The following is a 24,003-nucleotide window of genomic DNA, read 5'->3' as shown; positions in this document are numbered from 1 at the left end:
TGAAGAGAGTGAGGGAGGCGGAGAGCAGGGAGAGGGGAATGAGGGAAAGCAGGTGAGAGAAAACGATGCAAGGGAGAGAGAGAAAGAGAGAGAGAGATAGAGAGTGTGAGTAAAGAAGTGAGATCAAAAGGATGGAACAAATGAGGGAGGAAAATGAGAGCGATTAAACATAATGAAAGGAGTGAAAGAATAAAAACTAATAAGAACGACAGAGACAGAGGGCGGTGACACACACACACATGCACTGGGCGGACACACAAGTTGCGCTGGGCGGCAGACAAGTGAGGTGGTGGCTGTGTCTGTGGCGGCGTCTCCACTCAATCAGACGCCCCTGCGCTGATGAATAAAGGGATCTAATCAGCCAGCGCTCTGGTATAAATTAGAGCGAGCACCTCTCTCTCTCTCTCTCTCTCTCTGTGTCTCTCTGTCCTCACGGGGCCCGGCTGCTGCCTCCGCCGCCGCAGCCATGACTCACCCCCTCAGGGCCACCCAGGGGCCGTGATGTCACCCGCGCCGGAAATGAGAGGTAGACAAGAGAGAGGGGGAAAGAGAGAAAGAGAGAGAGAGGAGAGAAGAGAGAAAGAAGGAGACGGAAAAGTTTTGTCTTACTTTTCCCATCCCGTCATGGGTTTTGCGTACCCCCTCGTCGCACACTTAGAGTTCACAGCAGTTACAAGACCAGCGCCAGTTTCCCTCTCTCACTGAAAACATACAACTTGTAAAAAGCTTTCAGCAGACTTAGACTTGTCACAAATGTCATATACATTTCATAACAGATTTGCCTGCCATTTTGCTACCATCGTAGCTGTCGGGCCACCATTGCATTATATAACATTGTTTTAAGATTATGCAACAGTTGAATCCATATTTAATGTGCATTACAGTATGTATTCTATATGATCAGATAGCGTCCGTGCTAGGCCAAACCCAGGGGAGACCATAGCAGGGACTAAATGAGATGCCGCTCATGCCAGGATTACAGCCTCTCCACTGGCATCATCATGTCCAGCCATGGTCACAGAGATGACAGGGGGGGTGGGGACAAATAAATAAGCTCTTGTCGATAAGAGATTTGGGCGGCTTTGTCATGTGTCCATCTGGTGAATTTAAATGTTGAATGAAGGCTTGTTCAAATACGTTTTGCAATATTGTAATCTCATAGTTGTAGATGCAATAAGCATGCAGGATACTGCACGTATGGACTTATTTATGTGCATAGCAAAAGATAAATCGCTTGGTTAGATCATGCACTGCTTTCATGTATCTCCAATTACAAGCCTGAATGCCTCCTACAGGGCACGATTACCTCCATGCTCCACCATAGGTGATTAAATAGCATTTAGAGGGTGAAGTAAAGATGCACAATGATAGTTAAGACTAAGTGATTGCTCCGATTGTCTCGGCCCTAGTTGAGTGAAAATGCAGACATGCATGAAGAGACAGTTCCAGAGCCAGCTTAAAGCTTTTGAAGCTGGGAGCCATTTCACCAATCCATGGCTCTCCCAGGAATGTTGATAACTCAATCTTGAGCCATGCCACAAAAGCATCCATCACTGCAGCATAGATCCTTTTATGTTTTCCCCTCTTTCTCTCCCTCTCTCTCTCTCTCTCTCTCTCACACTCTGTCGTTCTCTCTCTCTGTCTCTCTCTCTCTCTCTGGTATTTAGCCTGCACTCTTATCATGAGCTTCGTAGCCCAGTGTACCCCATAACTTAAGTGAAGGGAGGGGAAGGTCCTTAGTCCCAGTCAACCCCTCACAGGAAGATCAGACTCTATCTGAGAATCTTGCGATATCCGCTGTGATAACGCAGGTCATTCACTTTTGAGCTTTAACAACATCACCTCTGCCTCAGACTCAGCACTGTGGAATTATGCAAGTTAATCTGTGTCAAATGCAATCTGTGTCTTAAAAGATGGAATCATCCTCTTCAGCATATTCATGCTCCATTTTCTCTCTTTCTTTGTCTCTCTCTCTCTCGCCCAGGAGGAAATACAAGAAGACGTCACAGAGGTAAGATCCACCAAGCTGGGGGCTTTACCCGACTCTCGACTCTCCACCGCCGCTGCAGCAGCTAATCCAGCAGACCCCCCCCACCCACACACACACACACACACACACACACACACACACACACACACACACACACACACACACACACACACACACCCTTTAAGCTCAGTGGCCCCATCTGAGGCAAACCCAGCCAGCGTACCTTTGGCTTTGTGCAGACAGACACGAAAGGGGATGAATACAAAAAAAAACGTAAGGCCGATGAATCCCATCAGTGGAGAATTCTCTCTGCTTTGTCCCATTCTCACCCTAAAGCTGCCTTACAAGCCACGGCTGTAAACGTAACTGATGGGATTTGTCTCGGCTCGAGTCTGAGCTCAAACCTGCATTGACCCTTTTCCTTTTACCTCCAAAACTTGTAGAGGAGATCTGTGAGGTAAACACTCTTTAGCACATTTGCCTGTGGCTAAGGCTACAGTACGTCTACACCAGTGTTTCTCAAACTTTTTCAGACCAAGGACCACTTAACCAATAAAAAAAAACTGACGGACCACTTAGCTAAAAAAAAAAAAAAGAGTAGACCTACTTCAACAATATATTTACACAATAGGCCTACTCAGTGAACCACCTTGCTTATTGTCTTAGCAAGTTGCTTATTGTGTCAGAGGATTTATATGATTTAAACTGGCGTACATAGGCAGTGTTACAGAACTGTTTGGATTTACATACAGGTTGTTTCAATATTGCAAACAACTCATCTATATTATAGTTACCATGTCTGCTACGATTCACCCTCCCGTCCACATTCGCCCATCGTATCAATGTCTCAGAAGTGGAGCAATTTGGATATGCTGGAGACCCCGAACTCATTTTGCTCCGCAGCCGTATCGGACGAATGTGGACGGTGTGTTGGCCATTTTGAGATCTCAAGGTGATATACAGTGATGCACCCAGTGATACCCACCTCAGCCAATGTTTGTTGGTGATCAGACTAACCTTCATCACACATAGTATGTGCAAAGCAAAGCCACTATGTATGATTGTTATGGGGAAAAGCATCTAATTCTGAATTCCCTCCATTTAAAATAAATGGACAGTGCTGAAATCTTGGAATCAGTGTTGAGTTATGTTCCTGCCATAGTTGGAAAATTGTGTGCAACTTTTATTTTTACATAGGAATATTTTCCATCCATTATCTCCATTGTCCAGTCAGTCTGTGTTGAGAAGGAAAGAACAAAAGAAAGATTGTATGTGTGAGGAAAAAAAGATTGTGTGCATGTGCGTGTCGTGTGTGTGTGTGTGTGTGTGTGTGTGTGTGTGTGTGTGTGTGTGTGTGTGTGTGTGTGTTTGTGTGTGTTTGGAGGATGGTTTGATGGAAACCCTGAGGGTTAATGGGAATAGGTGGGATGAGACGCCAGTCTGATGTGATGCCTAAGCCACACCTGACCTTGGCTTAACCCTGTCAACTGTGTAGCATCTCCGGCACTCGGCAGCTATGCCATGAGAGAAAATAACATGTGTGCGCTCTCTCTCACACAGGCACACACACACACACACACACACACACACACACACACACACACACACACACACACACACACACACATACTGTACACGCACACACACACACACACACACACCACACACACACACACATACAAACACACTGACATACAAACATACAGATAAACACACACACACACACAAGCACAGACTCACACACATACACACATACTGCTATGCAAGTACATACAGATATACTGTATGCATACATTCTGATGTCCCATTGATATAACACACACAAACACAAGCTGTCACAAACACAACATTTATGTTGTTCTTGTCAAGCCAAAGCGAAAGACAAAAAAAGCATCACAGATGCATACAGGTATACCGTACTTCCTCCCGGACACAGCTTGCAAAGACAGCGAAAACACCCTTGCATAATACACACTGCAGATACACAGAGATATGTACATGCATGCAAAGTCATACATCAGTCATGACAGGCCTGTAAAAAAAGGCACGAGAGAAGGAGAAAAAGGACGTCTTGATGCTGTGCAGACACGGGCAGAGGAAGTGTGTGTGTGTGTGTGTGTGTGTGTGTGTGTGTTGTCCACAAGGCAGTTCTCACAGCAGACAGAACACTGACACTGAGACATAAACAGCCTCTGGTCTTCTGTAGGCACTGTGTGTGTGTGTGTGTGTGTGTGTGTGTGTGTGTGTGTGTGTGTGTGTGTGTGTGTGTGTGTGTGTGTGTGTGCGCACGCTCGCGACTGTTTGACAGTATTTGATGGATTGTTGACAAGAATGAGGACAAGGGATGCTGGGCATGAGTGAGTGTGTGTGTGTGGTTGAGAGAAAGACACATGGTGGAGGACAGCATGTATATGTACTTAAAACAGACAAAGATTGTGTGTGTGTGTGTGTGTGTGTGTGTGTTTCATTTAGCCTCTTCGATACGGTAGAGGTCTCAGCTGTGCAGATTGACTCAGCGAGACACGTGAAACAACTCCAGAGCCCGAGGGTCAAACACTCCACCATGCCTCTCCACCCAACCCCACCCCACCCCATAGCCTTGACATTGTCAGGCCAGCCAGACAGAGAACGAGAGCCATGACACGGGAGCCCTGCACCGCCCTCCTCCCGACCGCCTCACTCTCTCACTCACTCCACCCATCACGCAGACAAATGAGCAATCCCAGCGAGACAGCCGAAGCAGCTGATGTATGAGACACCATTGGGAAGCAGCAGGAGTCGGGCGAAAAACTATTTACTCTGGACCTGCACTCACAGGGCCAGATGAGACTGCACTTTTGGAGGAGGAGGGCACATGTCTGGAGATGAATGCTTGAAATTGTGTTACTGAGTCATGATAGGAACCAAGGCTAATAGTGTTGGCTTGCTTTCTACAAACCACACACATGCAGTCCAATAGCACCATTTCCTTTTGCACAGCTCTCTGTGAGTGTGCACCATTACTTTTAATATCACTTTCACAAGACTATTGCAAATTGTTAGAATATCAGTCATTCCTACATCCATTTCCACCATGTGTACCTGTAGATATGTTCATATACATACAGTGTGTATATTACAGTAGCATACTGTACATCCAAGAACTACACACAACTCAGTTTTGTGCTTTGTGTGGCTCCACATGTGCAGCATCTTCCCTGAGTCAGGGTGACCCCATGGAGGGCCTGCTGTGTCCACCATTGATTGAGCTGAGAAAAGTACTGTTGACATGAATGAGAAATGAGAGTCGGTGGTGTAGGGAGGAAGAGAGGGAAGAAGGGAGAGAGGGAGGGAGAGAGAGAATAAGAGAGAGGGAGGAAGCCATGAGTGAGCAATGAGACAAAGAGCAAGCACAGGTACAGGCTGACTGCCACTGTCTGGTAGGCAGCTAATTAAAGATGCACATCAGTGCCTATGAGGCGGTGTTACATTAGCTGCAATTATCACCAGCAGTGACAGTCACTGACGCCCGAAGCTAGTGTGTATGCGTGTGCGTGTGTACATGTGTGTACCTTTTCTTGAGCATGACTCCTTGTTTGATGCACTCACTGTCAGACCAGGGTATTTATGTGTGTGCGTGTGGTGTATGCGTGAGTATGTGTGTGTGCACACATTGTTTTTTATTTACAGCAGAGTAAACTACACAGGTCGTGATCCTCCTTTAGAACCAGACGTTTGCCCTGTTTCCTTTCAAACCCTGGTCGTTGTGGAGGGCTCGCATTACAGATGGATGAGCAGCATCTGGCGCAAACACGCAGGGTGTACTGGTGCAGTTTTCTCAGCAGACTCAATAATCAGATTTCCTACCCGGCCCTGGTAGAATTTCAATTATGTCTCCTCCATTAAGTTTGCACATTTTTCATTTGTTTTTGCCTTTTTGGAGAGGGTAAATTATCAAGTTGAATCCCCCCCAACCCCCATCATCGCCTTGAGGAAACGTCTGTAATCATTGGAACAGGCTCCAGAACTGTTAATTAATCACTCGTATCGTTTGGCTGCAGAACATTGCATATGGAGGCAGGCGTGTGATATTTAACAAATCCCTGATTTCATTTTTATCTTTATTTGAAGACGGGTTGTAGAAAAGCATGTTTTAATGATACCCTCTGAGGCGCCAATGTGGGGTTTGGTTCACGCTGGAAGTTTCTGGATGTTTTATTCATTCACCCTCATTTACGTTGACTTTGTCTCTACCTCCAACTGACAACTTGTTCTGTGAAACTTGTTAATTTTATTTATTTTTTGTTTCACATGTTTTTTCTTCACATTTCATGATATATTTTTTTTAAATGATGAAGATTGATGGATGGACAGACAGAGAGAATACATGAAAGAGTACAGGCAAACCCACAGCAGGAGCCTCGTGCCTCCTGAAGGCCGTGTGTTTCTTGCATCGACTGGATCAAGCTGAATTCAATGAGTGCCTTCAGAGAGATTGCTAAACCCTTCAAAAGGCACACTCCTCAGATGTCCACTCTGCTAATATGTTCTTCTGGGGATGCCGAGTCGGTTGTGTTTGTTAGCAGAAATATCCTTCTCTCTGTCTGTCCGTCTGTCTGTCTGTCTGTCTGTCTGTCTGTCTGTGCTTTTGCTGTGGTGTCATGAAACTTTTTTCTGTCTGTGTGTGTGATTATATTTGTTTGATCATTCAGGTCTCTACTCAGTTTTCACCTCAACGACTCAGTCATTGATCGGGTTGCACGTCCAATTACTCCTGGCCCATCTGCTAACAAGACCTGTATCGCGCTCTCCACCACTCACAGGCCGGCTGGCCCCTCTGATCAGTCAAATGCCTAGCCCTGTTCCCAGTTTATAACATTTGGATGTTTTAAATGATTGAGTAACCCCCCTGCCCCCCCAATCCTCCCTCTCTTTCACTCACACACACTCTCTCTCTCTCTCTCTCTCTCTCTCTTGGGTCTCTCTGATTGGAAAGTACATCGACAGGACAGTTACTTCTCCAAATCTGGTAACCGCTCACCGGCAAATTGGTGTCAGCCTGGTGTCTCCTCCTGAGGGGACGCTGCTTGTGTGGCTGACGACGGACATCACTTAGCAGCTCGCTGCCTCTGCCTTGTGGGCAGTGACCGGCGGCCTGACCAGCTGACCGGACTGAGTGTAAATCTGCGAGGGGGGTTGGGGGGTTGGGGGTGGGAGAAAGGAGAGGACGACAGCAGAGTGTGAAAAAGGTTAGTTCTGCAGTGTGAGAAGCTGGAGTTAATCCAAGCGTGGTGCTCTCAAGGACAAAGAAAGAGGAGGAAGTCCCCTGGACCAAGGCTGAGAAACAAGCCCAGAGTCTTTTCACACTGTGTGAAGGGCCACTTTTGACCACAGTTGGGACAGGTTCAATTTCAGCAGCCCACCCTCATGCCTGAGTGGACATTTTATAGATGTGGCAGAGAGCAATTAAGCATATCATCTGTAATGTCCATATTGATCAATTTTGTCTGGTACCCTGGGGATTGAAAATGCGTAGTGAGTCTTTTGCTTGATGTGAATGAGGCTAAATTGTTTCTTGTTTTCGTTTTTTTATTTGTTTGTTTTAAGGCAGTGGTTTAGTATTCCATAAAGATTCAAGCTCAGCTGAGCTGGACCTAATTGGATGCCCCCAGTGATCCTGTAGGGCTCGACAAACATTTACTAAATTTAATGATCTGAGGAGCGCAGAGAGAGAGAAACACAAATAGACACACACACACATTTACACACAAACCAGTGATCCTGTAGGGCTTTACGAACATTTACAAAATGACATGGGGAGCGCAACTCTTTCTCCATTTCTGTAAACCACACACACACACACACACACACACACACACACACACACACACACACACACACTTTGACCCCTGCTTACGTCTCTGAGCTGCTGACGAGTCTGTGAGCGTGTGTGAGCGAGTGTGTAGGGACCAGTCTCGGTGTGGCCTTTCTGCTGATCTAATTAAAAAGGCCGGCCCGGTCGGAGGCAGCTTAACTCCTCAGTCGTTCCGGCCTCCCGTATCCCCCGTTGCCCGGCTCAATCTGTTTTCCACACATGGCGACGCCACACAGCGCCCGCACCGTGCCATGCTACTCTGCCACGCAACAGCATGCCCTCCAGATGGGGTTTGTTTTTTTGTTGTTGTGTTGAAATCCTTGCCACACTCGTTTGTTTTATCTTCAAACGTGTTGTTGTTGTTGTTGTTGTTGTTGTTGTTGTTGTTGTTGTTGTTGTCGTTGTCATTGTCGTTGTTGTTTTTGCTTGCTTTGTTTGTGTCATTAAATTATGAGGTGTCATTCGGGTCGCGGGAGTTTAATGAGTGTTTCAAGTCATCCTTTTTTTTTTTTTTTTGCATAGGGAGGTTTGGCGTCACTTGGTGACACACGAGAGAATTTGGGAATTAATGTGTGTCTGGGAGTGAAAAGCTCATTTTCGAGATCGACCCAGAAATATCCCTAATTAATTTAAAACAGATTAAAGTCGATTATGTGCGGCAGCCAAGCCTTTTTCCTAAGAATTCATAAGCATATTTCATACCTTGATGTTGATATAACTGAATGACATGGTCTGTGACTTGTCTCACATGATTGGTAGCATTTTGCCACAGCGCTGTGTGTGTGTTGTGCTGTGCTGCATCCTAAGCAGCGTTGCCGGGGTGTGTTTAGCTCAGTGAAGGTCCTGTCTCATCTTGCCTCGGTGCAATCTGATTTCAGCTCGTTAATTGATCACTTTCACAGGCTGTGAATCACCGCGCTTGCACCTGATAATTAAGCAAAGATAATTACCCGAGTCAGAAATGGACATATTTACCCCATGATTGCTTCTCACGACTATTTCTCCCTCCCTCCCTCCCTCCCTCTCTCTCAAATACCTTTTCTTCCTTCTCTCTCAGTCTCAGATTTCTTTGCAAATGTTTCACAAAACATTAATCTGCCCCCATCTGAGCCTGAATATCTGTATGATACACACAGTCATATCAGGACCACAACATGCTGTGCTCATTAAATATCTGTATGATACACAGTCATATCAGGACCACAACATGCTGTGCTCATTAAATATCTGTATGATACACAGTCATATCAGGACCACAACATGCTGTGCTCATTAACAGTTCCTGAATTTATACTCTTTTTACTTTCTACTCTTTTATTATTTGTGTATCTGCACATTTTCATCCAAAGTGACTCATTTACAAACAAATACAACATGGTCAAGTAGCTGATCCAGGAGAATCACATTCAAAGCACAGACAAGTGTCCCAATTGAGGTGCCACAGAAGCAAGGAGTCTAGACTGAAAAACACACTATGATGATGGCAACACCAAGCCAGACAACTCTGTTCATTAACAAGGTTTGACCTTGGATAAGGGAGTTCAAGTAGTTCCTGGGGCTGCTTTGTAGGCCAGTATTGTGGACATGAACTTGATGTCAAGCCACCAAGGGGAAAAGATTTCAAGTGGATGCAGACTGAGGGGGTTCTAGTGGACAGGCCAACAGGACTCTTTTGCAGCAGACATGAAATGGGTGCCCTGAACAATGAGTTATGCAGTGCAGACCGGCAAGACCATAAGACCGAAATGGGCTGAAAAGTGATAATCTAAGTTGATCTAAGTTCATATGTAAGCTGAAGGTAGCATCTCTTCAGTCATGGTGAGATGCCTGTGAGGCAATCCAGCAGTTATGGTTATTGCAGGCACTTACCACAGTTTGGAACACGATTCACTTTGTTTTAGGACTGTTTGAGGCTAGAGGGAATGCGGAGGAATAATGAACCTCAAATTTTATTTGACTGCACACCTGTTCAGGTTTAAAATGTGCAAAATGTTTATCTATTCAGGACTGACAGTGTGTCAATTGCAAGCGTGTGTGTGTGTGTGTGTATGTGTATGTGTATCTATCTGTGTGTGCGTGTATGGGTCTGTGTGTGTGTGTGTGTGTGTGTGTGTGTGTGTGTGTGTGTGCGTGTATGGGTCTCTGTGTGTGTGTGTATGGCGTGTGTGTGCGTGTATGGGTCTCTGTGTGTATGTGTGTGTCAGTGTGTGTGTGTGTGTGTGTGTGTGTATGGCGTGTGTGTGCGTGTATGGGTCTCTGTGTGTGTGTATATGTGTGTGTGTGCGTGTATGGGTCTCTGTGTGTATGTGTGTGTGTGTGTGTGTCGTGATGTGATGTGATGGAAATGAGTTTGAATTTTTATCTCAGAGAGCATGTTTGCAATGTCATTCCACCTCCACCTATTCACTGCTAGTCTGAATTTGCAACTTCTCTAAATCCAAAAGTTTGATCTTCAACCTGTAAGACATTTTGAACAACTTTCCAGTAAAGTGAAGCTGGCATTGCATTTTTAATGAGAAATGCAACTCAAGCACAGGGAACCTTGCAAAAAAATGAAAATAGCAGTGACTTGCGATTTTCTGCAAACTACTAATAAAAGCCTGACTCTAACTGAAGGAAGTAAATGGATTTTGAATCGGTGTGAACTTCAGGTGACAATTTCATCAGCTCATTGTAGAGGCTCCTGAGTTTGTCATTGGGTTTGCTAAGAGACATCACCCAGTCATTCACCAAGATAAACGAGAGAGACCATAGAATAGTAGTGAGGACACCAAACTGTGATTGCCATCAGTGGTTTGGTGTAGAAAACATTTTCATTGTTATCAACCATAAAGTATTGCCATTTGCCTAATTTAATGCAGATTACCTTCAGTAAAAGAAAAATAGATATCTGTCTTGTTTTCCTTGTGCCTTCTGAGATTGGATTGATGAATGGCCAAGACTCAGGGTGCCCAGAGAGGAAGGTGGTGTCCAGCAAGGGCAGGGCTCACCCCACCATACGGTAATGGAAAGTCTGAAGCCTTGAGACATCACGCTGCCCGAGTCAATAAGTGACCGCCCCTTACTTCCCATCAGGGCTGCCAGCCAGTGCTTGTAAAAAAGGACCTCCCTGATTAAACCTAAAACTTTATTGTTGTTTGCGTCGGTTAGGACCTGAGACTGATTGATTGTCGCTGTCAAGCAGCTGGGCTTTTTCAGGCCGGATTGCTCCCAAAAATCTTGTGATGGAGGTTTTTGTTGGCCTGTTCTTTTTCATCAAGCTGTCGGCTAAGCTTGACGTGTGGCACAGCTAGCAGCAAAGCGTTGAGGTAATTTCTGAAGCGTAATTTGCCAGTGAGAATGTCACAGCGGTGCCGTTCAAATGCTAAATACGTCAGTATTGTGTTATTTTTGTAGAGATAATGAGAGCATTTGCATTCTCAGTGGTGCTTCTCTCCTCTTGAACTCTCTCCTCTCTTCCTTCCCTCTTTCTCTCTTGAATACCGTCCACTTCCTCCCTCACTCTTTCTTTCTCTCTCCTGTTTCCTGTCTTTGGCTCCTGGTCATTATTCTGACATGGGTGATGGACAGCCTGACACATAGATGCCCCATTCCGAATGCAGATGTCTTTAGGAAATACAGACTTAACCTTTGCATGACTCCAAATATTATTCTTCTGGAATGCTTTGAAATGTAAACTGGCTTCCATTGGGGAGAGAGAGAGAGAGAGAGAGAGAGTGACTCCCCCAGTCGTAAGTCACACGGCAGCAGTGGCTTCAGTTTAGCACAGCTGTGATGGATTTGGCTACAGTTGACTGATCGAGCACAATACGACAAATCAAGAGTGTCAGCCATGGGAGACAATCAGGAGGTCTTTGTTTATGAGATCACTTCAGCTCCCCCTCTGCAACCATCACCAACACACACAAACAAACACACACACACACACACACACACACACACACACACACGCACATACACAATGCATCCCCACACACATGCAGTTGTAAATTATACACCTGAAAGAAATGGTCTCGATTGTCTCTCCTGGAATGTGTGGCTGGCCATAATCATTATTATTCGTTCATCAAAAGTGATGGGGGCATTGGTGAGTGGCGGCATAAGAGGCTGACCCGAGTGTTTGGCTCACTGTGTTGTTTTGAGTTACGACCTTCCATATTCCGCTCGGTGGAATGCACCGGCAGACAGGTTGATTTGCAGCTTTTTACTGATTTGATTTCACATCTCGTGGCAGGTTAATGCTCCCCCTCCCGTGATTAATGGGCCCGTCTGCCCCCAGGGGGCGGGGGGTTTGGCTTTCAAAAGATGCCACACATATTCACCGCTAAACGCTTTATCTGATCGCCCCATCCACTTTTGCATCCTGTCTTGATGACATCACTTCATGATATCACTACATGGCCACTGGACCTTGGCATTCCAAATGCAATTTCAGAGCCTAGAAGTTTATCAGATCGTTTGGAAATGCAGTGTGTGTATGTGCGTGCCTGTGTGTGTGTGTGTGTGTGTGTGTGTGTGTGTGTGTGTGTGTGTGTGTTTCTGTATATTTGTGTGCCTGTGTGTGTGTGTGTTATTCATGTAGCTTGTTGTACTGCATCAGATTTGGCCAGCGTTGGCATTAAGGTGGAAAGGTGATAGAAAAGCAGGGCAGTAAATGCCATATGTTGGGCGCGTATGGTGCGCACGTGGCTCCGACAATACACAGGCCAGCTATTCCGGTCAGTGCCCTTGCATTTCTGAAGACTCTCTCTTTCTCTCTCTCTCTCTCTCTCTCTCTCTCTCTGTTCATTTGTTTCAGTTTGACCAGCAGGGCTGGAGAGGACAAGGTTGAGTTACAGTCCCCAGGAACCCCTCCAGTGTCTGTCATGGAGGCCTAACAATTATGGCTTTATCTAGCCTCTGCAGAAGCCCCCTGTCCCAGAGCCAACCTGTCATTCATGGGTGTAATGACCAGGGCCTGGGCACTACACAGTGGCCAATACACCCTCTGATTTACAGGTCGCCAACACCACACCAACATAATAAGGATTTACTGTACTCACATCATCCACAGAGACTCTTGATCCAGGTATTCAAGGCCTGGTGGACTCCATCCCTCTCTCTCTCAATCTCTCTACCCTCTCTCTCTCTCTCTTTCTTTCTTTTTCTCTCTCTGTCTACACCTCCGCTCTACTCACCCGTTGAATCTGCAATCCCTGCCTACAAAACAAATGACCTAGAAAAGGTCCTAGACCTAGAGTTATTGTATTAATGGCCGACACCAAGCGTGTGGCATGTGATGCATTCATCATTTTCTACGACCCCCACCCCCCCACACACATACACACACACTTCTTTCTACAGCCCCTCACCACAATGTCCTTTTTCCACACTGTCCTGCGGGAGGAAAACTGTGAATATTATGGCGATACAAAGGGTTGTTTATCCTCTGCAAATGCTTTGAACTTAGCCGTCTAGGCTGGAAAAGTCATGCTGCGGAGCATTAGTGAATAAATTCTTCCCCCCAACCTGCTGCTCAGCCATGTGTGATTGTTATAAGTGCACTAATAATGTATGCACATCATGTTCAATCTGGTGCAGTTTTGCTTGCATTTGGACTGTGTGTGTGTGTGTGTGTGTGTGTGTGTGTGTGTGTGTGTGTGTGTGTGTGTGTGTGTATGTGTATGTGTGTGTGTGTGTGTGTGTGTCTGTCCTGCTTTCCACCTCTTTAAATACCCACTCTCTCCTTTATAGGCACAAAAGCATAGCTTTGAATATTGGTCAAATTTGCACACACACAACACACACACACACACACACACACACACACACACACACACACACACACACACACACACACACATACCTTCATACCTTCTCATTGACAGACTGCCACCTTGAGCCAGGGAGAGCACTGAGCACAGCAGTTTTGAAGTCAGTGTCTGACGAGTTTGTGTGTGTGTGTGTGTGTGTGTGTGTGTGTGTGTGTGTGTGTGTGTGTGTGGGGGGTGGGGGAGAAAGGGAATAATGAATGAATCTATCCTGGAGCTCTCTTTGAGTACCTCAAATTGGTTGGCAAATCTGTTCCCTGCTAGTGTGCACTGCCTTTTTTGTTGTTGTTTGGAATAAATGGAAGAGGAGGTGGAAATAATTGCAGCAGCAGAAATATTGGACATTTTGCATCTCGAAAAGTGGATATGATACAAGCATAACAGCCTTTAAAACTGTTTGATGCTGCTCGGTTTGATGTTTGTGTTTTGTCAGTGTAGGGGGGCAAGCTTTGAAAAAAACAACAAATAAGTCTGAATAATAAAACCATACGGTCGCCTACAGACACAAGAAAAAATACGGCATAACCTCAGGGCTTGCAAATCTAATGACTGTGCATCGATCTATGGGCCGGGCAACAAGCGAAAGCAGCCAGTACGATAAATGTCCCAAATAACATTTCTCTTACTATGTGTGTGGGAGCATGGGAACCGAATGCCTGTGGTGGGAAAATATTGAACAATAATAGATGCTCAAGCAGATGCACTATAGCTAAATACAAACAGCACATACATAAATAAATGGCATGGGCAGCCTCACTCTTAGCAGGCTGGCTTATTTCACTTTCACCCCACGCCTCAACGAGGGGCTAAGAATCTGAGCAGATTTGCACACATGATTGATCCGATGGTCCCTCATTACGCGTCTGAGATTCTTTAACGGCCACTCACCCAACTGGCCGGATATCACTCTACAGTGGACACTTTCAGACATCACCAGGGAGTCATACTACAATTCTACTATACTAGATTAGTATTTGCAACATTTAACATAAATGTCCATTTGCATACGTTTACACTGGGGCCAAATGGTTTTTGAAAAAGGCTGAAATCAGTAATGAAACCGTGTGTATCATTAATCATGACAAGCCCATCACATCACAGCGCATATAATTGCTTTGCGTTGCGCATTAAAGTGCTTGCTTTTTGACTGGCGCCATTACCAGTGACCCGTGGTGGCTGCGGCTCTCTTTGTCAGCCTCCTCCATGGGGGCTTGTCTTGCGCTCGGCCCCGGAGCTCCGGCCCCTCCGCCTGGCCGCAGATGGGGACGGACAAGGCGCAGGGGAGGAGCCTGGTGGGGACCTGGCACACAGCGGCTCTCCCGTCAGAGAGCCAAGGCACGACACCAGAGACGGTCAAACGAGGCAGCGAGAGAGGAAAGAGAAAGACAGAGAACAACACAGAGAGAGAGAGAGGTAGAGTGGAGTGAGAGACTAGTGAGCTTGAAGGGGAAAAGAGAGAGAGGGGAATTAGAATAGGGAAAGATGATGGAACACGACTCAAGACACTTACATGCCAGGAGTCTTTTAACCCTTTTCTGTGAGGAGACGTTGTTATTGTGTAGGGGAGTGGGTCAGCTCAGCAGAAAGCGGCTCTTTCAGCCCGTGGTTGCCAGCCGGTTCTACTCAGTTCTGCGTCGTTCCACTGACGGCTCCCTAATTGTCGGCCTGCGATGCCCATTAAACTTTTCACCCACGCTCAGGATCAGAGCCCACTGCTTGTCCTCTCACTCGCTTTGCTCGCTCGACGCAGCTGCTCCCGTTGCCACAGTTACCGGGAAACAAGGCCCACCCCCTGACAACAACAACACCCACCGCCTCCAACACCCCCTACCAGTCCAGCAGTGCACATGCCAGAGAGCCGTCAAATCCCAAAAGCTCCTCATTGATTTCTCATTAGCAGTGTGTGTGCTGGCCTTTTGCCTGTGTGCTGCAGACTCAATGTAGAAATCAGGAGGTTAATAAAGCAGCTGATGACTATTGATGAATAAAAAGTTGAATAAAAGTTTCTCTATCTATATATCTGTCTATACACACATACATAAATACATAGATGTAAGATTATACATTTTATGTATACATTTCTTTTTTAGTTATAGTGATTTTCAGGCATCAGATCCGATATCAGATGTCAATATATTTATGAATATAATATATGAAGATCAATATATTTACCTTACATCATTGTGATTTATATATTTTTTTCATTGGCAGTGCATACATGTTCTTGTTTGTTGCTGCTGACCTTAAGATGTTCACTGCCAGTTCAGGATTCCTCAGACACCTTTGGGGACAATTGATAGCGTGGGAGGCCAGTGGCAGACGAGGGGAAGGACAGGGAGAGGCTGTGAGAGACACAGAGAGAGTTCAGCTATGCCTTGGGCCTGCAAAATGACCTGCCAGTTTTAATCCTCCTCGAAACCTGATCCATCAAGGAATGAAGAAGCCCCCCAATATATTATACACACACACACACACACACACACACAGTCATACACATTGTTATGCACACACATTCAAACGTAATGCACAGACATTCTAACACAATGCATACACACACACACACACACACCACACACATACATACATACAGCACATACATACCTGCAAGCCTACACACACATGCACATTTGCACCCGCAGTTCATCGCTCATTTTGTCACATGGAGCGACTGAGAAGGGTGAGGTAATTTTTTAGAGGCAGCTGATGATTGGGAATGACAGATAGATAAAGAGAGAGCGGGAGAAAGAGAGTGTATGTGTGTGTGACAGAGAGAGAGGGATGGCGAGATGGAAAGAGAGGGAGATTATAATGGCATGCCACTCACTCGTTAGGGTAGGCCAGTATCAGCTCGTGTTGAATGTCATTTGTGTCAAATGAGCAAAATGCCTGTAATGCGGGGGTAATAACAGGGGCTCCACATTGGTATGTTTGAGGGAATGAATTTGCCCTTTTTTATCCTGTGATAACCTTCATCTCTCTCTTTCTCTCTCCCTCTCTATCTTTCTCTGTGTGTGTGTGTGTGTGTGTGTGTGTTTATTAGGGGTAGACATTTGCCATGGGTGCCCTGAAGTGGCATGGTTGGCACAGCAGTATGGAATTCTGTTTGCACAGACTCACTCCAACTACCTCTAAATATAAACAGCTCCCCTCTACACACACACACACACACACACACACACCAGAAGTCAATTCAAACAGTGAGCCCACCCAAACAGTGCATCTCTGTGACCTTGATCGTTTGAGATATTCCAAGGAGTGTATGTCTCCACTGGCTCCTTGATCGGCAGCAGCGATCAGTCACGACAGGAGAAGTTTTTCTGAAAAAGGACATAAGTCATTGGGCAAGCCCCTCCTGATGCATGGTGATAATGGGTTGGATTGACAGCACCGGATGGACTGGCGTTGAGCACTTACCTACATAAGCACTATTATGTTCTGTGAAATGGATTTGTACAAGACATGATTGTCTTGAATGAATATGAATATCAGTCAGAGAGTATATGTGTGTTTGCGTATACATGCATGGGGAGGGGGGCGGGGGGGTTGTACAGTGTGTGTGTGTGTGTGTGTGTGTGTGTGCCTGTTGCAGCTTCTCGCTGTTTGTGTCAGTGCCCAGTGTGGAGAGGGGGTGGGGGGAAGTGAGAGAAAGAGAAGAAGACTCAGCCAGCTGTGACTTGCAGTATAGCGGCTCTTATGACCTTCATTATAAAAACCCGATAGGGGAGAGAGAGAGAGAGAGAAGAGGAGGGAGGGATGAGGGTGAGATGAAAGAAAGAGAAAAGAGAGAGAAAGATGTCTCGTCATGCTGCTTTGGAGAAAGGGCAATCTGTTTACATGTATGAGAGAGGGTGAGCGAGGTCTCTGTGGAAAATACGGACGCCATTGAGCCCACGTCAGTTTAGAGTATTCGATCTAAATTCACGCAGCATCACACAAGTGTTGCACCTTAAAATAGACGGCTAAATATTTTATGTTTCTTTTCATTTCTACCTCTCTTCATTTCTCTGGCCCCCATTCATCCCCCCATCTCATTTTGTCCCTGTGACCTACCCTCTTTTCCTCTCTCTCTCTCTCTCTCTCTCTCTCTCTCTCTCTCTCTCTCTCTCTCTCTCGCCCTCTCGCCCTTATTCTGTCAAATTGTCTCTCACTCTTTCAGTCACACACTTCACTCTCCATCTTTCTTCTCCTCTCTCTCTCTCTCTCTCCCTCTGCTCCTCTTCCTTTCTCACACACCCATAAAGGCTATCGCCGAGGCGAATCAGATGGACAGCCAAGGCAACGCTTGAGCAATATGCTATCTGAGATCTCGTGAGCGCGTTTAGATATCACAGGATGCCCGATGGACCACATCCTCATGCGTCACCAGCAAGCACAAACACAGAGCTCCATCGAAGGGCTCTCATCACTGACCGCCATTACACACTCCTGTAAGCACCTGTAATACCTCAGGTTGAGTGTCCGCTTTCATGACTAAACTATAGCTGCTGAAATGACTGATCATACATGTACACTAAATGCTATGTAAGAGGCACTATGCTTTATGATGACTGGATAGTCAGAATGTTGTCAGTAGAATGTTGGGTAAATGTTTTTTTTTTTGTAAAAAGCTGACTTTGAGAGATCAGTGCCGTACCAGTTTCCAGTTGTTGTATTCACTGCACATAAACTAGCTGTGTGTAAGATATGTAGTTTTGGTAACACTTTACTTGACAGTATCGACATAAGAGTGACATTACACTGTCATGAACACATGACACTGTCATGACACATGAACCCTAACCCTAATCCTATCCTCTAATCCTAATCCTAATCCTAACCCTAACTTGTTATGACAAAAACCAAATGTCACTTAATAACAGAAGTGTTACGTCATGAACGTTTATGACTTGTTTATGACACGTTCATGACGGTGTCATGTCACTCTAGTTGATAATGTCAAGTAAAGTGTAACCGTGTTTTTTCTGGATTGTTACTTCAATGCTTCTGGTCAATGCTTCTGTGCACTAATTGAGGAAAAGAGCCCATCAGTGGAACTGGACACCCTGCATATTTAGTCATGTGCTCCCATTCACTGTGTTTCCTTTCATCCTCTTTGAGACACACTTACTGCACCCTAATGTAACACAAGAGACACTAACACACACTAGCTTGACACTGCACACTTAATTCCAACACCATTCTGTCTTTTAACCCTTATAGTCATTCTTGCTGTTATCTGTCATGTGCTCTCATTCACTTTGTCATTGACTTCCTTCTTCATTTGTCCATGCATTCACTTACTCAGTTTTCTCATTTCTCATTTTCTCACTCTGTCATTCATTCATACTGTCATTTGTTCGCACGCACTCTATCACTCACACATACACACAGACACCGACACACAGACACAGACACTGACACACACACACACACACACACACACACATCAACACACCATACTCAATCTAGCATTGCACAAGCTGGACATGACGTTGGCTCCAATCTGCTAGAACAACAACCTGTAATTCCCTGGCTGCATGTGACTGATGGCTCTGACTCTGCGCTGATCAGATTAGACCAGAGACAAGCGGTGTGTGTGTGTGTGTGTGTGTATGGGTGGGTGGGGGTTGGCTTGACATTTACTCAGCTCCCCAAACACTAACCCATCCCATCCCAGCATCCCCCCTGGCTGGTGCCTGGGTCCACTGAGCCGGCCTTCTGGAGGCCGAGCGGCTGGATGACATCATAGCCAGCGTCCCACTAAGCTGGATCCACGGGGGTCAGGCATGTCTGAGCTGCTGTCATTGGCTCTGGCGTGCCAGGGACATCTCTGATGACCGCAGCGAGTGTCAAAGATAATATGAGCGGATGATGAACAGAGATCATGGTGAAAAGAGAGAGAGAGAGAGAAGCAGGGGATGAAATTGCATGTGTCACAGGAAGAAAGATGGGTCAGGAATAAAGGAGTAACTGACTGACAGATGAAAACAAAAGAAAAGGCTTAAAGATCATCAAGAAAACAAGAGAGAGATAGAGAGAGAAGGATGGAGGGAAGGAGCAGGAGAGAAATGGAGATGGATGTATCCCCCAGGGGTAGAGGTGGTGACGGTCAAGGCATGGCACTCAGTCTGGGGCAAGTGTGTGGGAAGAGGCTCCCCTGAGGCAGTGCTGCGAGACTCACTGTGTGTGTGCGTGTGTGTGTGTGTGTGTGTGTGTGTGTGTGTGTGTGTGTGTGTGTGTGTGTGTGTGTGTGTGTGTGTGTGTGTGTGTGTGTGTGTGTTACGATAGGTTAGGGTCACATGGTAGGGCAAGCACTGACTTACAGGTGGAGCTTCAGTGATGTCATTACCTGTGGCTAATTAGGCTAAATGGAACACCTGTCCGGGGGCCTGGGCTCACAATTAGTTTAGGCCTTTGAGAAAGGCAGCATGGCCTGTGTTTCCCCTTTGAAGAGAGTTTGCCCGTGAACAGGCAAACCTGGACAATTTACCGTTTGTTTGGATTTTAAACCACCACACCACAAAACTGAACATTTCAACCGAACCAGCGCTTGGACTATTCGTGAGGTGCGCCGAGAGCTATACCGGGTCAGCGAGAGCCACAGGTAAGTGACCTCTCGCTGGAGCTCTTCGCTGGAGTCTTCTTCCCGGAAGCCAGTGTGAGGTAGCGCACACGTTACGCGTGGTGGTCGCAAGAATATAATATACCCACTCACCTAGGATGCTTACTTCAACGCCTGTGTGTGTGTGTGTGTGTGTGTGTGTGTGTGTGTGTGTGTGTGTGCATGCATTTTGTGTGAGTGTAGTGTCGTCTGTGTGTTTTGGCTGCGAGACTCACTTTTTTTGTGTGTGTGTGTGTGTGTGTGTGTGTGTGTGTGTGCGTGCGTGCGTGTGTGTGTGTGTGGGTGTGTGTGTGTGTGGTGGTGGTGTGTGTGTGTGTGTGTGTGTGTGTGTGTGTGAGTGTAGTGTGTGTGTGAGGGGGGCATGGGGAGGGGAGTTTGTCCCTGGAAGAGCAGAGGGATCAAGGCTTTCACAAGAGCCTTCTGTCCACCTGTGCTCCACACAAGCTGTGACTTATAAAGGACCCAGGAGATGGGTGCTCTTACTCTCTCCATCCCTCTCTCTCTCTCTCTCTCTATCCCTCTCTCCTCAAGACTCTCCCAGGTTCAAGAGCACAGGAGTCCTCCTGCTACAGCCCCCACTATCACTTGTGCACCCACAAAAAAAAATTAAAAAAATAAAGATAAAGACACACACATATACACAGACACTTAGACAATTACACTGGCATTCACACATCTGAAACCTCCAAAAACAGACCAAAGGATGTACTATTGTTGTATGTATAATTATGGACCAAACGTAACACAAGCTTGCAGTCCATCAGTATTTTCTTTCGTGCTGGAAATATATGTGTGTGTGGTTGCTCAGTGTACTGGCAGTGCACTGGCAGCTCAATTGCCACCTGGACCAGGGTGTGGAAGTGCTGTCTTTAATCAGTGCAACCCAACAGTTTTCCACCTGCTCATATCATCAAACCAACACAAAATGTGTGTGTGTGTGTGTGTGTGTGTGTGTGTGTGTGTGGGGGGGTTGATGTGTGTGCCTTTGGACTGGAAACTATTTTTGTGATGTTTTTCTATCTGGCTGGTGATGTTTGGAACACCATATTGATAGATACAATAAAGTGAAAAATAACAGGAACAGATAGTACTGGTTATATCCTCTCAAGGCGTTATTATCCCTGCCTGGTGAAATGTAACTAGTGGAAAAGTTCCAGAAGCGTGACTCGCTCCTATACACACACACACACACACTAACACACACACACAAAACTATCAAAACACTCCAGACCAACTCAATCGAAAGCCGAGCTTGAGCCTTTGAACTCAGGTGAGGCGTTAAGCCTGGTCGTGACGAGCAACTCATCAGGGGTAGATGGAGCTGCCTGGCCCCCAGCCACTCACACTCAGCAGGGGGAACAGAGTTGTGAACCCGACGAGAAACACCCCCTGCCCCCACCACACACACACACCAACACCATCCCACCACCCACCAGCCGGCTCATCCCCTCCCCTGGCCCTGAGCGTGCGAGCACCATCCCCTGTAATCTCTCGGTCACAAGCCTAGGGCATGTTTCACAGATTAATCCTGTAAAAAAAAAAAAAGAAAGAAAAAAACATGTTAGCAAATTAGGAGGCGGGTTTTACACTGTGTAAATCGACGTGAGTGCCTCTTGACCCTCACTGTCTCCTTCCATTTTTTCTACATCTCTTTTTCTACATCTTTTTCTCTCTCTTTCTCTCTGTTTCATTTGATCCCATTCCTTCTCTTTTTTCATTTCATCCCATTCCTTCTCTTTCTCTCTCTTTCCATCTCTTTGTGTCTCTCACAGTCGGCATGTCCCTCCCCTCGACACGGGCACACACACACACACACACACACACACACACACACACACACACACACACACACACACACCTGGTAATGTCATTGTGACATTACAGTGTACTCTTTTCCAATGCATATATTCTCATTCTTCATTTTCCTTTCATGCATATATTCTCATTCTCCGTTCTGCTACTTTTCCCTCCACTCCCTGGGCTGCTGTGTGTGTGTGTGTGTGTGTGTGTGTGTGTGTGTGTGTGTGTGTGTGTGTGTGTGTGTGTGTGTGTGTGTGTGTGTGCAGAGCACCAGCAAGCAGCTGCGCCAAACCAGATGTGCCCCCTGAAGGCTCACTGAACAATGACTGGCATTCAGAGATGCCATTCAGCTCTGGAGTTCACAGATTAATACCCACTCAACACTCCTGTACACAGCATTTTTAACACTGACATATTCTCCTGCATATACAATCTGAACAAAAACCTAATTTTCTCAATGACATAACATCACAGATAGCCTGCAATACTATAAAATGTATTTTTACTGTGAAAGTGTTCTGAAAGCATAAATGTGCTCAAAAATAGCTCCTAATGTGGACAAGTGTCCCTGTGGACCTCTGTACGTCCGGCTCATTGAGCAGCAAGGGCAGCATTACAGAAAATATTCCCCTCTGAAGTGTGTTACAGAGCCTTGGCTGTCAACCAATCAGAAACTCAGAGAACTCAGGAGCTGGACTTTTAGGAAGTACGTCAAACCAGAGCAAACAAGTCCAGAGCTTGGGCAGCTTGGGCAGTTGCTTGCTTGTAGTCTGTATGCTTTCTCTGGTGAAGTGATTAAATGATGAGTATTTTGGAGGGTATTTGCTGTGTGTGTGTGTGTGTGTCTGTGTATGTGTGCATCACAGTGTGAATGTGTGTGCATGCTATCACTGTGTATCTGTGAAGGTGGTCTCTGTGTGTGTTAACTTTTCATACTAATGTGAGAGGATTAGGCAGAGTGTGTGTGTGTGTGTGTGGCGCAGGATCGGGAGGCTGTGAGTTAATGCACTCTAAGCCAGCAGATAAGCCTCTGGGTTAGTGTATTACATGTCTCAAGTCAATTGTTCTGTGATTTCCAGCCAAGACTTACTGTACAGGAGGCATCTCAGGAAGCTTTCCCTCCCCCTGATTAAGGACTGTTTGTTTGTGTGTTTAGTGTTTTGGTTGTGACAGAAAGATCATGAGAGGAAGAGAGCGGGTGAGAGAGAGGGGGAGAGAGAGAAAGCGTGTGGGAGAAAGAGAATGATAGAGAGAAAGTGTGTGGAAGCGAGAGAGAGGGAGAGAACGAGAGACAGTCATGCATAATCTCTCCCCATCTTTCAATTCAATTCAATTCAATTCAATTCAAATATGCTTTATTGGCACGACAAATCATATGATGCATTGCCAAAGCGTTCACAGGAATAGTGATAATTACAAAAAAGTAAACAAACAAACATATACAACCATTACAAACATGTACACTTCATCAATACACTGTGTGTGTGTGTGTGTGTGTGTGTGTGTGTGTGTGTGTGTGTGTGTGTGTGTGTGTGTGTGTGTGTGTGTGTGGGCGCGTTGCTCAGTGGTCACTCTTCCTCTTTCTGTCACAGTTGTGTATGTAGTGTGCAGCTAGTATTGCCACAATCTTCCTCTTCTCCTAATAAATATCTAATTTTTTTGTGATCTTCGATCTCAAAGAATTTTGGATATATAGATTTGAATTTTGGATAGAAGTTGGAGCGTATTTCTTTGTAGTTAGGGCAGCTAGTGAGGAAGTGTAATTCTGACTCAATTTCTTTTTTGTCACAGTTCACACAAAGTCTGTTTTCTTTAGGCAACCAGGTTTGTCTGCGTCTGCCTGTTTCTATTGCCAGACTGTGGTTGCTAAGCCTGTATCTAGACATTGTTTTTCTCTGACAATTGTCAAGTATTTTGCTAATTGGTATTCCCTGTTAAGAGTCAAATA

At 45.8% G+C, this 24,003-nt stretch overlaps 1 protein-coding gene across 1 annotated transcript in view; it reads left to right on the top strand.

Annotated features, from left to right (window-relative positions):
- Window positions 1-24,003, top strand: part of LOC125309144 (calcium/calmodulin-dependent 3',5'-cyclic nucleotide phosphodiesterase 1C-like) — a 59,972-nt gene that overhangs the window by 3,187 nt on the left and 32,782 nt on the right. Inside the window, exon 2 of the mRNA XM_048265875.1 lies at window positions 1,985-2,011. Within this exon, the coding sequence (XP_048121832.1) occupies window positions 1,985-2,011 (27 nt within the window). The remainder of the gene's footprint in view (window positions 1-1,984; window positions 2,012-24,003) is intronic.

This window comes from Alosa alosa, chromosome 16, assembly GCF_017589495.1.
Source record: "Alosa alosa isolate M-15738 ecotype Scorff River chromosome 16, AALO_Geno_1.1, whole genome shotgun sequence".
NCBI lineage: Eukaryota > Metazoa > Chordata > Actinopteri > Clupeiformes > Clupeidae > Alosa > Alosa alosa.
This window is presented reverse-complemented; position numbering and strand designations above follow the sequence as displayed.